The sequence below is a fragment of the Sinohyriopsis cumingii genome, chromosome 2, assembly GCF_028554795.1.
Source record: "Sinohyriopsis cumingii isolate HCF-2022 chromosome 2, ASM2855479v2, whole genome shotgun sequence".
Classification (NCBI taxonomy): Eukaryota; Metazoa; Mollusca; class Bivalvia; order Unionida; family Unionidae; genus Sinohyriopsis; species Sinohyriopsis cumingii.
The window spans coordinates 100,333,928-100,352,239 of NC_142962.1; the positions used below are offsets into that span (position 1 = coordinate 100,333,928).

Sequence of the window (18,312 nt, forward strand, 5' to 3'; positions counted from 1 at the left end):
CTTTCTACCTTGAGAGCCTGAGACCAACAGGTAACTAAATCTGAAGATTTGTATTTCTTTGAGGAATCACCAAAGTCTTGCCACTTAATTCCTTATCTAAACAGTTTCTAGTCTTGAGCTAGTATCTGGAAATTGTCAAAATAATTATACTTTCAATTTATATAATAATTCTTCCTTTCCTTTGTTATGGCTATTATATTTTCAGGACTGATGCCAATCAGTTACGTTTACCATCACCATGGTTTTGACCAGGTGTAGGTGCTTTTAAATGGTGGGTGTCACTCTTACTAAAAAATAACTCAGTTGGAAACTCACCTCTAACATGGCTAGACCTTTCTTTACATCCATCAAGAGTGCCAGTATGTCTGGAGAAACAAAAGAAGAAAAAAATTACCAGAACTTTTCAACTACAACCAGTATTACTTATTTTGTAAAGACAAAACCAAACCATTATCATGCAAGTATTCTTTATTTGCTAGCAAGGATATATTGCGTCCCAAAAACCTAGCCCACAACTGGCACCCATTAAAATTATAGTACACATAATTATTATTCTGGACAAGATATTCTGGAGAAAAAAAGATAATTTTCATTTGATCACATATTTTTTAGGCAGCACGAAAAGTTATTTATAGACTTAATCAAATGTAGCATTTGGATACACTTTGAATCACGGGCATGTTTAATATTCTGTATATGACTTCACGTTCAAGTCAAAGGTTTTTAAGGGTTACCAGTTTTGGTATATTAGGCTTGCTTGGCAATGTCTGAGATGGTCTCATTACTTAGTTACAAAGAATAAATGGATAGAAGTCTTTTGCATTCCTAGAAATTACTTTCTGCCAGTGGAGCATCAGTCCCTTTGTGTCTGCCAACCTAACCACAGTCATATAACAAAATATAAAAAAACATGCTTCAGTTTATTGCCTCATACATGTCTCTGTTCCTATAAAAAACACTTGTTTGCGAGTGACAAATAATAAATTGTTACTGATTAATAATAAATAAGAAGCCCTTGTGGATTGCAGTCAGATGCTTCCTTCATTCATCACATTCAACAGCAGGTGGTTAATACGATGCAACAATCCATATTCCATCAGCAACAATAACATCTTGAATCTAATCACAATATTAAAGATAAAAGAACAACACACAGACTTTTGTTGTTATGTGTGTGTCTGTCAGAAAGTGAGAGTGGATGAAACAATAATCTTGTGTCAGTACATGAGATCATTGTGGTGTGTTAGGTTAACATAAGTATTTTGTGGATGAAGAGAGGTTACGTGGCAATAGACTCTTAATATTAGTGATACATTATCAGGCACTGTTGTTTAGCTTAGTCTTTCCACAATGTAAAAACTCTTGTCCTCCTTGATGCAGTATCCTCTTGTTCTGGAAATTCTTAGAACACATGTATTGACCCAGTTTGACCTCTCATCACTGGCACATGTGCAGTAGAGCTTCTGCATTCTTTTTCAAATGACATCTTATCAGAGGTGGTAAAAATGCTCCATTAAAGAACAATAACTACAGTGCTGGTTATACTGTATTAGGATCTGATATTCATATTTCATTACTAGCTGAACATTATCCCCAACTCCTTATTTGTCAAAAACTTCATTTTGATAGGCCATTGATAATTTAGTTAATCTGTTATGCACAATGAGCCACCTGTCATCTCTAATTCTTGTTGATGCAGGCATTACTTGTACAAGTATGTGAGATTTATAATGGACCATCAACATGATTCCTTCTGTGTTTCCTCTTTGAGTGTTTATATTTACAGAAACTACTCGTGAAGCACAGAGGTATTCTGCTTTACACAGGGCCTTCCATTAGATTTAAAGTTGGAGGGTGAGTTGCCAAATGTGGTAGGGTGGGGATCTCCTCCAACAAGGATAAAGGTTTTGTTGTTGTTTTTTTTTAAATAGCCAGGTAAAAGTAAAATTCAACAAATAACAATTTAATAACAATTCAGTATTCGTGTGATTCAAATTTCCCAGGTACTCTCCTTCTGCTCGACCTTGTAATAACCTATTACATCACTTGATTAGTAGTGTGAAATAGATTTCCACCTGTCCTTGTATTCTGCTCATCTGTATATTCTTCTCTCCTATTCCCCCCTCAATTCTTTCTCTTCCTCTCGACTTTCTCCAAATTCCTTCTCCTTGACGTCTCTATACTCCCTCATTTTACTCCTCCTTGGTTTCTTTTTCTCCTCCTCCACCTTCTATGCACCTTCTCTCCATCAACTAGACTTTGATTGACTCTGACTGCATTGCTAGTCTCACTTCCATCTCCACTGCTTGGAGGCTTGGGACTCAACTGAACTGGAAATTCTGTCCCCTAAAAAGCTTCCATTTTAAAGCTTTGTCTTTCCTTACAATTTGTTTCTAAGTTTTACTGCCAAATTACAAGTGGCTTTCTCAGAGTAATCCTATTTGCACAGCAGTCTTCCCAAGAGAACTACTGATCTTTTGCTTGTGAGTTATGAAGTTATAATTTGGATCTAAATTGTAATCACACCCTCTATCTCAATTCCAATTGGATATTGATGTGAACCGAGCCAATCAAACATAGCAGACAATGTTCTTCTTGCTGTCTGTCCACGTCGGGATGGATGAGAACATACCCTGTTCACCCTGTGGGTTTCCTCTGATTCCTGAACAAACCTTTAACATGTAGATGTGATACAGCAAGCCTTTGTCCAGTTGGCACGATCTATCGCCTGTGTTGATTCAAGATTCTGCTCTCTGGCAGGTCACGGTAACCTTGCGTAAGAAATTAACTCTAGCCTGCTGTAATGTTTAGACACGAAACACATGGCTGTGGCAATTATACATGTTTTAATACCTGGGATTAGCAAACGTGACACCCTGGATGGATTTTGCACACCATCAAGATAGCTTATTGGGTTCTCGCTGGAAGAGGCCTCTTAATCACGAGGATAAAAGCCCGTAAAGTAAGGGCCATTGCTACTTCCTGAGCATATTTCAGTCATCTTTGGAAGATATTACAAAGGATGTGTTTTGGCAATCACATACAACCCTCTTTTGGTTTTACTTTTAGTCCTTAGCAAACCAGAACAACAATATTGATACTCTGGGTCCATAGTTACTATGCAAACAGTGACACAGACTGCTGTAACAATACATAACATCAGTTGTGTGACTTGTTGCAAAGTGAGTAATATTGACCCCTTTTACTCCTTTACACTCCATCAGTGACCCTCTTTACTGACAAATTCAGTGTAACAACAGTGACAGGTTATATTGCCAATACCAAAATGTAGTTTTGGGGGTGGGATAAACCTAATTTTAATTATGTACATGTGCTACTTTCCTGTCACTATTAGATGTCCTCTCACTTTGCTCTGATGTTCTTCATTAGTCAAAGCCCTTGAAGATGCATATTTACTCATGGGCCTATAACAGGATGTTATCTCACCTCTTTCTGCTTGGGGTCTAGTCTCGGGCTCGGCTAGTGTGTATACTTGAGAAAGCTTGCCAGTAGCCTCTCATGAGCTGGTGGTTCTTACCTGGGTTTTCCGGGGTTCTTCATCCGCCAGTTATACTGGCCATCATGTATAGCGTATCCTTGCTGAAAAAGGCATTAAACCCCATAACAACAACAATCTCCATCCCCAGCATCTTCTGCCTTTTCTACCTTGCTAGGAGTGTGTTGAGAATGTGGGTAAGAGTGTAAAGCCACTGTCTGACAGTAGTGTGATGTAAAAATAAAACAAAAGCATACAGTAAACCATTACATGTTGCTCTCATATTTAAGTGTAATAATCTTTAATTATTCATTAATTTACCTAATTTGGTTATATATTTTTTTTCCTTGTTTCTTTTATTATTAATAAATATATTTCAAGGAACTTGTTCTATTAATGCATATACCGGTGATCCTCTCTCCATGGTCATTATATTGCATAGAAGAATTATTAAATTATTGTTCCTTAATTAACTTTCATTTAAATTAATGATGTGCAGTTAGTATGTACATCAAATATTGTATTGTATGTATTAATATGCATGTGTTAAATTTACCTCACATGAAAGCCAGTCAAGGTGGAGGGTGTGTCCTCACCCAGGTTAGTACAAAATATTGATCTTGTGGGAGTCACTTTTCTAATCATGCAATGTTTTCTTCTCTTTTACCCTTTTTCTGCACTAGTTGATGTGTGTTCATCATTTAAATATTGATAGAAACTCATTTTGTTGCAGTAAACACTGTGTATTTCTTTAAAACCATGGTCCCATGTCCTAAACACATGCATTAATAGCTTATGAAAATTACAGTGAGAAAACAATTTAGGATGGTTCTCATGTAATTGACAACAGTTAAAGTTTATTACAGGTAGTTTCATTTGGTAAAATCCAGATGTTATGCATGTTTGTTTTGATGACTCATGTCACAAGCTGTTGGCCTTTGGGTGGGATCAGGAGTATAAGATCTAGCTATTAGAATGTGTTTATCCTCTGACATTTTTTATTATTATTTTTAAAAAATTATTGCTTTAAAAGGCTTTCTGTCAATAGAACAGTTAATGCAGGGCTTTACCTAGCCACTTCTACTTTATGCCCAGCTACTTTAAAAATCACTTATCCCCTTCCTGTTGGGAAGGTCCCCCAAACCCTCCATCTACTTTGCCAACTCAGCCTCCAATTTTAATGGAAGGCCCTATACTATCGTTAAGTAGGCAGCTCAATTTGAATAGTCCATCATTCTCATTAGTACTGTAACACCCGTGTTTTATATACTGAAAAGACCAGAGTTCAAGACTTAAAAATGCTTTCTATAAATAATAAAGGTGAGATAGAATGTGCCTTTCAATATCGCATAGTGACTTTACATTAACAGTGTTTGTCACAACATTATCAACTTCTGATAATATAGAGCAGTCTTGTGTGTCTAAATGTCAAAAGACAACGTTATAATACACCATATTATGGTGAAATTAAGTATATTATTAAATTCATGCATATATTAATAGCTAAATTTATTAGATTGACTGTAACACATTCCAGCATAGTAGTACGATCTCAATAAAAAAATTATTAGTACTAGTGTACTTGAGCAGTGTGGTGGGATAAAGCAGCGGTTTTATAAAGAATTACGTAATAATTATAAAGCATTTAAATTCAATAGCAATTTAATAAATCTATTTAAAATTTCTCATAACAATTTTGATTCAGTTTTGGGATTTTAAAGTGCCAAAGTTAGTATTCGTTATGTAAAAATATATAATTGATGGTTTTTGAATACAATGCTGAAATTCTTTTCTACTTAAATATTCATACTTTGCCGCTCTGACAGCTATATGCCAATGCAATGTCTGCACTCATATTTATAGACTCCTATTCATGTCACACAAACTTAGTTAGCCAATCAATGTTTGTCCTTCTCAGGGTTAGCCATGGCGGTAACCAAGTCAGCTGTTCAAAATGCATTTAAAAAATCCCTCTGAACAGAAAATTTAGACAGAATTAAGTTGTCCTCTCAATGTCTATGGTGTGCGTTTTTATTTTTAATCTTATCTGTATATTCATACCTATGATTACGTAGAACTGAAAGAAACGGACAAGTGAATTTTGATGCGAATTGAGTGAGAGTACATCGTACTGCTGATGCAATTAGTCATAATATACATGTAGTTAGAAATAGTCCTTATCAAATGCATACTGTTTCGCACATCAAAGTAAAATAACAAGTTCTACATAAACAAGAACTTACAATAATGAACAGTAACATTATTTCTAACTTATTGTTCAACAAAAGTCGGACAAGGGAAATGTGATTCTTCGGCCGGGCACATTGATTCCATCACTATCCTGCATCTCCGCTGTTTCGGTAATAAACTCCACCGGATGGTTGAAGACACTAATTTCTGGACTAACATCATATTTCTGACTTTGATATTCCAAAATCATGGAAGGCAAGATAATTCATTTCCTAAACTATTCATGTGAAATTCCAGCACAACACACGCATGGTTCAAGATGGAAATGAATATGGCACAATAACTGCTAACATGCAAACTTATTTCCACTTACTGTTGATGTCCCAGGGCTTGTAGAACTGTTGATGTCTTTAGACGAATTCCTTGACGAAGTCATTAATACTCATGACAGCGTTGTGACATTACGAGGACCAGAGTAAGGCTTTATACTCACATTTAGTATAAAACACAAAGTACAAGATGCTGATGGCAATCTAAATAATGGTGGGTGGGTGGCATATGTTCAGGACCGGAAGAAGTAATTCACACGTGGTAGATGTTTTCAGTGACAGATAAAAATGACATGATCAAATATGCCAAAGTCTCATAGGTCAAACATCATCTCACATGTCAACATTTAACATCAAATAATCTTCACACTTTAATTGGACAATGTTTGTGCATGCAAAACTCCATTCACAATACCATTAAGGTATTACAACTTAGTCATGTTTTTCTGACTTTGTTTCATGTTTTTGCATTATCTTTATTAGTATTACTATTGGAAAAGGAATGTAGTTTTTAATATTGCCAAGTGTTTTGGTTTGTTGAGTTTGGTATTACACCATGCATACACAAGGCATGCATTCTAAGCCTTACTTTCAGTCAACAAGATAATACAATAAATCCCATTATGTTTGACTTTTGATGATTGTAAAACTTGTCTGCTTAATCGTTCTTGTAAGGTTTCATGGCTTTTGTGATCCTCATTATGTACAATGGCACTACCATTTTGGTGACAGGTTATATTCCAATGACAGTTTATACTGTTGAATAAATTGTTATGTATATCTAATTTAATTCATATTTATTTTAATTTTATTGACTGTTAGCTTTAAAAATTTATTTTTATTCTACATGCTATTATAATATAATCTTGTTATGTGATTTGGAAATTTTCTCAGAAAATAGTTTGACCTTGACTGATTCATTTGTAAACACATAAAGCTGACCTAGTTCCCAACCTTAATTCATAATTAGTAACAGTCATGTGAACAAGACCTTTTTTTATTTTATTTTTATTGTGGGAATAATGTGGGTGAGATCAAGGCTGTATTGAATACGTGACCCTAGGCTTGTAAATAGTTGTTGTGAAGTAAACAACTTTTCTTTGTATTTTATTCATTGAGTAAAATGATTTTTTGTTGTAAGGGTCATGCTGAGAGTACATAATGTAAACACGATCATGTGACCCTTGTTCTGGGCACTCATTCTATGCCTGAAAATTACTGTATAACCATTGTTTTAGAGAAATAATCTCAGTCTGGGCTTATAACACTTGATGTCAAAGTGTTCTTTTGTTGTGTCAATTTGGAGTTATTTTAATGTTTATTCAAATTATTTGGATTAAAAGGATTAATTCTTTTTTTCCTTGAAATATATGTGTGCTCATACAGAATTGTTGGACAAAGAAATTTCATTAATTCAAACACCGGATTATTTCTTGTGTTTCTACAAGGAAATGTAGATGACATCACTATGCAGGATACAGCATACATCATCACCTTCCATCTTGGATTCTTCGTTGGGACTCGAGCATGAATTCATTTGAACATTTCATTATTAGGACTTCTAAAATGCTATTCTTGTATTATTTTTGGATTTGATTCTTAAAACTGTAAGTTCTTATTTTTCATTTTTAGAGTATTTTTCCAGGGAAATAATGACTTTGTTAATTTTTTCAGAGCTTGTTGTTTTCACTCTTTCTTTGTGTTACTGTTTATGCAAGCCTAAACATGTAACATAAGAAATTGTCATGTCTGGCCAAAAACCACATCAGTATGCTGATTTATTACAAGCTAATTGAATTTGCCTTTAGATATGACTGAAATTTGATATCATTGGTTTGTCACTTAATTAAATTTGAAGGAGCTGAGCATAAGAGGCTGACAGATGGGGTCAAAGTAGTGAGGCTTTCAATAGGACAGTGAAAAGAAAAACAGTCGTTGATTGAAAATTGTGATTTGAGTATTTGTAATGATTATAAATAAATGCATTTAATAGTCAATGACTATTTTGTAAAAAAAACAATGGATATGCATGTAAAATAGAAATATGTATATATGTCCCATAAATGCAGACTGTTTTAGTCCGAGTAGTACCAAAGTAATCAGCATTTGTATATTCGCTCTTTCTCTCTCATTACATGTGCTGTCTCATGCAACATATGGTAGGTAGGACTCCCTTTCAGCTAAGATACACCTTGCAAGCTGGTGTTGTAATGATTTCAAATCAAATAAATGGCACTCATTAATCATATGTTATAAAGAGGAGGAGCTGTGAAGGCGTTTACCATACTGTTAATGAATAGCAGTTGATATTGTAATGACAACAACAAGCAGTCACATTCATCATTCATTCTTTCTTCTTGCCCGTACTGATAACAGTAGAAAATTGGGTCCTAAGTTGTGAATTGAGAAAATTTATTTCTTTATCTCGTGTTGCAATAATTTGTTCAGGAAAATAGCTGAATACAAGGTATAATAGTTTTTAGCTCTTGACCAGAAGAGCTTTTAGGATGGCCTGTTTTCCGATGGTGTTCTGTCTATTAGCACAAATTTGTTATTGCTACTCTTTCTAAACTACTTGGAGGGTTGTCATGAAACTACTGACACCTCCATTCCAGGATCTAGTTGACCCTAAATGAAAATGCTGGTGTTCTGACATTCAGTATAGCTGTCACAGCTGCTGGCTTGAAAAGCTTGTCATTGCTACTTCTACTGAATGTATGGTCATATAAGCATGGCTTTTTCACTGGAGTCTTTATTTCTAGTTGGTCCTAAGTTAATATGATCTTATCACTTCTTCTCTTGAATGGAAAGTCATATCATCATGGGGTTTTTAATACAAAACTGTTTATGATGTGTAGTTGTTCATTGATGAAAATGGCTCCACATGGACATCCAATATACAAAAATTTATTATGGCTCCTTCTCCTGTATTGATGTTCGTATTAATACAGGGCTTTCACAAAAAGGTCTGTTTATGATGTACAGTTGGCACTAAATGAAAATTGTGCTATCTGATGTCCACTGTAGTCACCACAGTGGCAATCTTGAAAATCTTGTTACTACTCGTACCTGGATGGTCATATCATCATGGGTTTTTTAATACAACACTTATGATGGCCCGAAATGAAAATGGTGCCAGCCTGAAGTCCAATGTTGCCAACACATTGGTAATCTTGAAAATCTTGTCACAACTCATCTTGAACAGAAAATTGTATTGAGGTGTGGTTTTATACTAAAGACTTTTTATGATTTCCAGCTGGCCTTAAATGAACATGAAGCTGAATTTACATCCAATAAAGTTACCACACAGCTGCCATCTTGCAAATTTTGTATTTGTTACTCTCCCTAAACGAATGGGCAGCATGAGATTTTCACCAGATAAATTCTTATATCTACCTGCTCTCAAATGAAATGCCTATCTGTTATCCACAATGGCTGCCAAAGCAGCAATCTGGAAGAACATTTATCACTACTTGTCCTGATTGAAAGTTCCATTGACATGGGGTTTTTACTGCATAGACCCCAATCTGCCATTGCACAATGAGTCAGTAGATCTGAATCTATGTGGTTAGGAGTAATTAGAATAAACAATGTAGACACTGATCTGCAGGTGTGTCTAGAACTGGCAGATCAGGATCAGTGTTGTTCACAGTTGGACCTGACTTGTGTGCAAGTATACATTAAGTCAGAGCTGCATATGACCATTTGCTATATTGCTTTATACAGCCAGTCTTTATTCAGATTATTGTAATGATAATAGTAATAATCATAATACATTTATACATTTTCTGCAGAAGCAATAGCCTGTATCATTTAACTATATCTCTTATGCACATTTACCAGTCTTTTATAATGTTAGTTTTAAAATGAAAACATCTTTGTCATAGTTATTTCTTATTTTTTCTTTACTTTTATCAACTTTGTGGCTGTTCACCTGAAAAAATTGTTGACTCGCATAAAGGATCTGTAAATTCATTTCAGAGTAAAACGTGTTACCTATTAATTATGTATACAAATGTGTAATCCAAGTGGTGCCGTGTAAAAGGTGCTACATCTAATTGTTTATGCATACAGATATGTAATCCAAGTTGTGCAGTGTGTAAAAGTGCTACGTGTAAATGTTTACGCATACAGATATGTAATCCAAGTTGTGCAGTGTAAACAGTACTGCCTACAGTTGTTTATTAGACAGACATGTAATTCCAGTTGTACAGTGTAAATGGTGCTACATCTGACTGGGGGTAGAAATGTGTAATCTAAGTTGTGCAGTGCAAGCAGAACTGCCTAAGATTGTTTATGTAGACAAATGTGTAATCCCGGTTGTGCAATATAAAATGTACAACCAGTTATTGTTTATGCATACAAATGTGTAATCAGGGCCCTGGGTGGCCAGGCGGTCTAAGGTACATACTTTTACAGATCACTGACATCTCACCTCAGTCCATATAGGTTTGAGTCATGGGCTTGGTCTGCTTAGGTATGTGAGATACAGGTGTAGTTTGGCAGTAGCTTCCTTGGGTCTGTGATTCTTCCTGGTTCTTCCTCCATCAGATGTATTGGCATAATGGTCCTTGATGTGCTGAAAAATGGTGTTATACCCACTACAACATTAAAACACATTTGTAATCCCAGATGTGAAGTGCAAAATGCTGTTCATATAGACACATTATAGAAACCGACTTTATATAGGATATTTACATTTTGTTACCATAGACATGGAAGTTGTTAGTACTATTTAAGTATGTAAACGTTATGTTAAACTTTCAGTACATGTAGCACATCAGACTGTATGATTTGCATTTTTCTTATACACGATAAATATTATATTTCATTGTTGTCTTGTCTGTGTCTTTCCAGGAGATATTTTGGAAATTGGAGCACAGTGGGCTATAGCAAAGCAAGACATTCCTGCCTTTGAGCGCTACATGGCACAACTGAAATGTTATTACATGGACTACAAGTGAGTGTAACTCTGTGTGTGTGTGATTTAGATTTTTAATGCAGCTTTAACAATTTTCAGTCATATCACAACAATATCTGCAGTGTGACAGTTTTGTAGTGATGTTAAGCACTGGGGCATCATGCTGTAGTCGTGGTTTGTTTACGGCATACAGTGACCGATCCCATCTCCAGTCGTGGTGAATGTGTGTTACATGCAACATTTCTGATTGGTTACAAATGTTTTTTTTTTCTCCAAGAATCAGACCAATATTAAACCAATCAGAAATGATCTTACTTTCCTTTGTGCAAATTCGAATTGTTCAGAAGCCAAGGGTTACTAATTGAGAGCAGTTTCACTACACATGTTCTGTTCATGAAAATTGTAAATGATGGCAGACATAAAAGTGATTTTTGATGATGATGAGAACGAAAATGAGATTCTCTGGGTTTGATCTCGAAAATATTGAGCAAGCAGAGGAAAGATATGTTCAGCAGATGGATATTTTGCGAGATTTAGATTTGGACATGGAAGTTTCTGAGATTGAATCGTCAGAAGAAGAGGATGCTGATCGCGATGATGATAGAGTTCTTGCAGATCTAGCAGATTGGAGCGATCATCTTTGGCCTGTCCAAATCGATGATTTTACTGGATCAAATCCCAGACCTACAACAAACATGGAAAAGGTGAAAAGAGAAATTGATTTTTTTCATTTGTTATTTCCAGAGGAACTGTACTCGGACATTGCAAATGAAACCAATGCATATGCCCCAAAATGCATCCTGGTATCACCAAACAAAATGTATCCAACAACACCGGATGAGATAAAAGCTCTGACTGGGCTCATGTTGTTATGGGAGTCCTTCCAGCACAGCCTGAGATATGTATTGGTATAAGGACAAACTTTTCCATCCTTCCTGCATTGAACTGAAATTTAGTCGTGCAAGATTTGAAAATCTACAGAAATATTTTCATGTGACTGACACCAGTAACAACCCACCTTGAAGAACACCTGGTCATGACAAACTGGCCCACATTTGACCAATATTGGAGTGTATTCGCAACCACAATTGCACTAGAGAATACAACCCACATCGTAAGGTGTCCATTGACAAAACAATGATTGGATTTTCAGGACGACTGGACTTGAAGCAGTATGTGCCTTTAAAACCAACCAGGAGAGGCATCAAAGTATGGGTTCAAGCAGATCCTCATAATGGATATGTTGGGGACTTTCAGGTTTATACTGGAAGGACTGACAATAATCCAGAGTCGAATCTTGGACAAATGATTGTTATTGATTTGATGAAACCTTTGTTTCATCTTGGACACCATGTCTACACCGACAGGTTTTTTACATCTCCAGACCTATTTCTTCAGCTTCAACAAAAAGGTATGTATTGCTGCAGAACAGTTCGATCCAATCGAAAGGGTCTTCCATCTGGACTACACAAAGTAAAGCTGAAGGAGCAGGGCCAAAGCATAATTAAATAGAACGGAGACATGAGAGTTACAGTTTTGTGTGACAAGAAGAATATCTATTACTGTGACTGAGGCCACATCTTTTAGCCTGAAGCAGAATGATGGTTCCATCAAGGATATTCCATGTCCACTCCCAGTCAAACTGTACAACATGTACAGGAATGGAGTAGTCTTATGTTAGTGTTTAGGCTTGAATAAACAGTAACACAAGAAAGGATGAAAACAACAAGCTTTGAAAAATTTAACAAATAATTTATTTCCCTGGAAAAATACTGTAAAAATGAAAAATAAGAACATATGGTTTTAAGAATCAAATCCAGAATAATCCATGAATAAAATTTTAGAAGTCCTAATAATGAAATGTTCTGATGAACTCAAGTTTGAGTCCCAATGAAGAATCCAAGATGGAAGGCTATGATGTATGCTGTGTCCAGTACAGTTTTGTTGTCTTTGTAGAAACACAAGAAATAAACTCCTGTGTTGAAAATCCAAATAAAATTTTGAAGAAATGTTTTTGTTCAAGAATTCTGCTTGAGCACACATATATTTCCAGAAAAAAAAAGAATTAATCCTTTGGAATCCAAATAATTCGAATAAACAACTCCAAACTGACACAACAAAAGAACACCTTGACATCAAGTGTTTTAGCAGTCTGCGAGTGTAACTGAATTAACTTATTAAGTACCTTGGCTTGATTATGTTGAATAAGGACTGATAAAGCAAAGCAGTAATCTGTTGACACATATAAGTATTTAAATAAAGTTATGTTGACCACTCCGGTGGCCTAAGTGGTTAGAGCATCCACCTTGGATACCAGAGGTCACAGGTTCAAACCCCAAGCGACTCATACCAAAGACTTATAAAAATGGTACTGACAGCTGCCTCACGAGGTGCTCAGCATCAAGAGGTTAATGTTAGGACTGGTCAGCCTGGTGTCAGGATAATGTGACTGGGTGGCACATCATGCAACATAATGTCCATTACAAGACATCACTTTAAACTGCCACGCTGCAGACATCATAGAGATATGACTGAAAAATTGTTAAAGCTACATTAAAAGTCCAAATCACACATACAGTTATGTTACATAGACATGGAAGAAGTATTATAACATAAGTAATATTGTCATATGATTAGAATTTTTTTATATTCTAAGCTGTTACATGTAGTGGATTTTTTTTGCATATGTGTACTGCTGTTGGACGAACTGATGTCTAAATTTTTCACTTAATATATGTGTCTTACAGTCATTTGTATGCCTACATTGTCATTTGTATGTCTATACTGTCATTTTTATGTCTATACTGTCATTTGTATGCCTACACTGTTATTTGTATGTCTATACTGTTATTTGTATGTCTATGCTTTCATTTGTATGTCTATACTTTCATTTGTATGTCTATACTTTCATTTGTATGTCTATACTGTTATTTGTATATCTATACTATTATTTTGCAGAGATAATTTGCCGGAGTCAGCATACAAATACCAATTGCTTGGGTTGAATCTCTTGTGTTTGTTGGCCCAGAACAGAGTAGCAGAATTCCATACTGTAAGTTCTTAACCATTCATGTAAGCTTTATCTAAAGTGCAAGGGTTGTGTCAGTGATGTCAAGATAATGGTTTCCTATCTGAAATAATACAGTATAATTATCTTCACACTTGAAACAGATTTCTGTTTATTATGCTGGTGCCATTCTTCATGCCAGTAGCTTCAGCTGCATTTAAACTCTATTTACAGTGTTTCTATATGAGAAATACATGGGGCCTTTGTTGCTGAGAAATAGTTTCTGTTCATCCATTTAGAAGACTTTTTTCCATAGTATAACTCCAAAACCATTTATGATATCTGTGAAATATGGTACACATCTTAGATTAGTGGTCTATATGCATCTAAAATTTTCAGTTTCAGTATTTGTTATGCTATTCTCTGTTTTTCTGTCCATCAGTTTATTCAGTGTCCATACCTTTGTTTCCAGGTAAAATCTTGATAACTGTTTAAAATATTTCTCTGAAATTTGTACAAATACTAGAAAATTCCATCCTCACATCAGATGGAAAGTTCCAGAGCAAAAAGAACATAGACCAAGTCTGCACACACACACACACCCTTCCACATCATAGACCCATGCAAGTAAGTGCCATTGTTCACCTTGATTCTGTTCAAGTCCCTTGCAGCCAGATGGCTTTTTTCTCATGCCCTAAGATGTTTCTGACATTCTAATTGGTTTTTCTGTATTCTTTGAATGATCAAACATAGATTTTAGGTATTTTTTGTGCTGTTTCTATCCATTAGGGTACATTGTTCCATTTGTGATAGGGTAGTTAATGTTTCTATTGGCATCCAATTATATTGCCACTGTATTGTCAATATAACTTATTAAATGCACATTTCCGGAATTTGGATGGTATGTAATGTCTTCCCGTTCACACCTAGAATTTTTGTGACCTCCTATAAACATCTCTTTCTTTCTATCAGTCTGTGTATACATACATACATACATACATACATACATACATACATACATACATACATACATACAATGTAGAGTGTTCTTGACCTTTGTTCATAACTGAGGATAGGGTTTTGTGTGTACCTGATTTTTGTCATATTTGTAAGTTATAAATGAGTTATTTACTGATATTTGAGTTAAGGTCTATCTTTCTTTAGAAACCTAAAATAGGAAGGTAGCTTGTTACCCACATTCTGGGAATTTTATTGTCTCAGGTTAAGCAACAGTATATAAGAATGAGGTAAACAAAATTATTTATTCCGCTGTTAAGTTGAGCTATGGAATTGTTTATTCTTGTGTTCAGATATAATTTGAGAAGAATCATTCATTTAAATTATTCATTGGAATTACAAAGTGCTCATGGACATTTTGGACTTAAGTACTACTTGGGACTATTGCGAATTCATTCAGAGATATTCTGGATTATATCATTGTGGTACATCAAAACTTGGTACATCAGCATGTTCAAGGTTATTGGAATTCATTTGGATCATTCTTTACTTTTGGACTTGTGACAGAGCAATTAGGGTTATTTGGCATTTATTTCATAATAATGTTAAGTTCCTCTTAGATGTTCACTTTGTAACTTTTGGAAATACACTTATTTGTTGATTTTACAAATTTGATAGTTTGGTTTCTATTACATAAGCTGACCTTTGAAGGTTTAACACAGCATTACATCAGTACTTTGTGGAGACTTCATACCATTGCTATCTTCATAAACACTGTATTACCTTCTGTTGCAGGAATATTTTCTTTGCAGGAATATTAAAATGGCATCAGGTGGGGCAGGAAATGTGGGAGGTCCCAAAGGACATGCACCCCTCCTGTTTCATCTATGAATTGTGCACACAGATGGATGTCTGGGTTTTTTTTCCTATGGATCAGCAAGGTTTGGGACCTTGCCACAGGTCAGTGCACAGAAGAGAAAGAAAGGGCCTTCTTTCTTCTCATCTCTTCAATCCCAGGAGGGTATGGGATTGTTCTCTGGGTCCTTCGGGGTTCAGGAGAAGAGTACTTCTCAATCCCAGGAAGGTATAGGCTCTTTGTTCTCATAGAACAAGTACAGTGCTTTAGGATCCCTGATGGTCAATCTGATGCATTCATTGCCAGTTATGGTTAGATTCAGGATCCCTCTCAAGGGAGGAAAAACATTAGAAGAGTTCATGCACAATATGGATTGTGCATGTGCAGCACCATCTTGAGGCTCTTAGCACAGTGCAGACATTAAGGGGATCATGCCACCCTGTTAGAGAGCAGCAGCATCACACTCTGCAAGTTCTGAGGACATTCCTTTGTCAAATCAGTCAGCTGACTGGTCCATGGTCTTTGTGTATCAGTCACCAGTCATTAGAACCCCATCATCTGTATATGGACAGGGATTGAGTTGATCCCATAGCCGCCTTCCCAGTGTCAGTGCTGCCAATCAATCCTTTTGGGGACATGGAATTGGTGTATATGCATCTGAGAAGGAAAGGTGATCAGATCGGCATTCTCCATTTCCCTGGTGTTCCTCTTAACCCCTATTGGATGCGGGGACATCTTTTTCAGAGAAGCACTGTTGATGTTGCAGATCATGACCCCACATTGTCTCTCTTGTTACAGTCAAATTAAAGGGGGGAGGGTGTTCTTCCCTCAGATGAGTGAGGAAAGATAAGAAATGATCCTGAGAGTGCTTGACTCTCCTTCTTTTCAGAGGTTAGGGCAGGCATCGTGGTACATACATGGGTCTTTTTTGAGAGTACCCTCCTCTGTCGGGGAGTGCCCGTACTTTTGCAGAAGGGTGCAGTAGAGAGGGTGAAAAATAACCAGTCAGTGTTCAAAGATTTTGTTGGAAACAGAGTGAGCATGCCACCTGCTATAGAATGTGACTGGTCTCCCTTACACAACTCCCTTGAACATACGCATTCAGAGAGTACATTTTTTATTTAGTTCATAAAAAGTGTACTTTTGTTTTCAAAGGGTCTACAAGTAAAACGTGAACAAACCAACTGATCAGCCATGAGCCATCACTATCAGCGGGTTCTTGTTGTTTTCATGAAACCTGCCTTGAAAATTGAATACAGAGTTGGCTCAGAAAAGTGACAAATGTGCAAACAAAAACATATAGTGTGACTCGGCTATAGCATGCTCTGTTATAACACAGATTCGGATATAATACAGTCATGGTGTGGCTCCCAAAATTGTATATGTATTTTTCTTGTACACCAAAACAAAATTCTTTTTTCAAAGTACGAAAAAAAACATAAAAGGTTTATTATTGTTTTGGGGAAGAGATTGCAAATAAATAATACAAGACAATTGTGGCGTGGCTCCTGAAATATTATATGTATTTTTCTCATGCATGAAAAAATATTTGTTTCTTAAAAGTACAAAAATAACATGTAAAAAGTTTATTCTGGGATTGTGTAAGAGCTTTGCCAACGTTGAAAACTACGATTTGTTTTCCTTATTGGTGGCAAAATATACTATCTGGCAATTTTTTGATTATTGACAACATTGTTGGCTGTTTGAACTTGTATATACAAACATTGGTTTGCAGTGGAGACCCCCATGAAAGAAAGCTGCAAAACTCAATATAAAATGTTGGTCTTATTCAATTAATTAACACATGCACCCTTCATCAAAGAAGGCTGACTACAATCTTCGATAAAAACAAAGAACCTTTCTTCAATGGCAGTCAGTACCAAACTTAAATAAAAGCAATGGAATCTGATGGATTTTTTTCATTTTCCAACATGACTGGAACATGTTTTCTGTGCCATGAAAGTTTCCTTTTTACAGGGAAAAGGTTTATGCTTCAGAATGCTACCAATGGCAGCTTAAAATGCAAACTAACTTTTACCAACTTGGGACTTAATGAAAAGTAAATGTGCTTCATCATTCATTACGTGATTGTGCTATGTTTTTCCTCTGAATTCAGACCTATATGACCTGTGACAAAATCATTGATTATTTTAAATGTGTGTGTGCATATTTTCGATGGAATTAGATGTGTTGTGGATTCAATGTATGTGATGAGATTCACAGGTGAGTACATAGTGTTGATACTATTCATGCTATACATTAGGCATATATATAAACAGTATGCACGTATATGTACCAATGCGTAGTTCTCAAAATTAAGTAAAATATTATATATGCCTTATCTGTTTTCACTACAAGTATATTTCTCATTTAAGATGGTAACTGACAATGAAGCACATATTTTACTGCCTGCATTTATTACCTACCCCACTCCCTGTAAATTTATTGGGGTACATGCATCATTTTATTCAGCTAACTGACCTGGTTGCTTATAACACAGTTGGGTTCTGTGGCGCCCAACTACCATGTTTTAGTGTGGTCACACTGTACTGCTTT

At 35.7% G+C, this 18,312-nt stretch overlaps 1 protein-coding gene across 1 annotated transcript in view; it reads left to right on the forward strand.

The window, feature by feature from the left end:
* The window catches only part of LOC149805475 (26S proteasome non-ATPase regulatory subunit 8-like), a 58,707-nt gene that overhangs the window by 17,134 nt on the left and 23,261 nt on the right, over positions 1-18,312 (forward strand). Inside the window, exons 3-4 of the mRNA XM_089950065.1 lie at positions 10,873-10,975; positions 13,895-13,988. Coding sequence (XP_089806191.1) covers positions 10,873-10,975; positions 13,895-13,988 — 197 coding nt within the window. The remainder of the gene's footprint in view (positions 1-10,872; positions 10,976-13,894; positions 13,989-18,312) is intronic.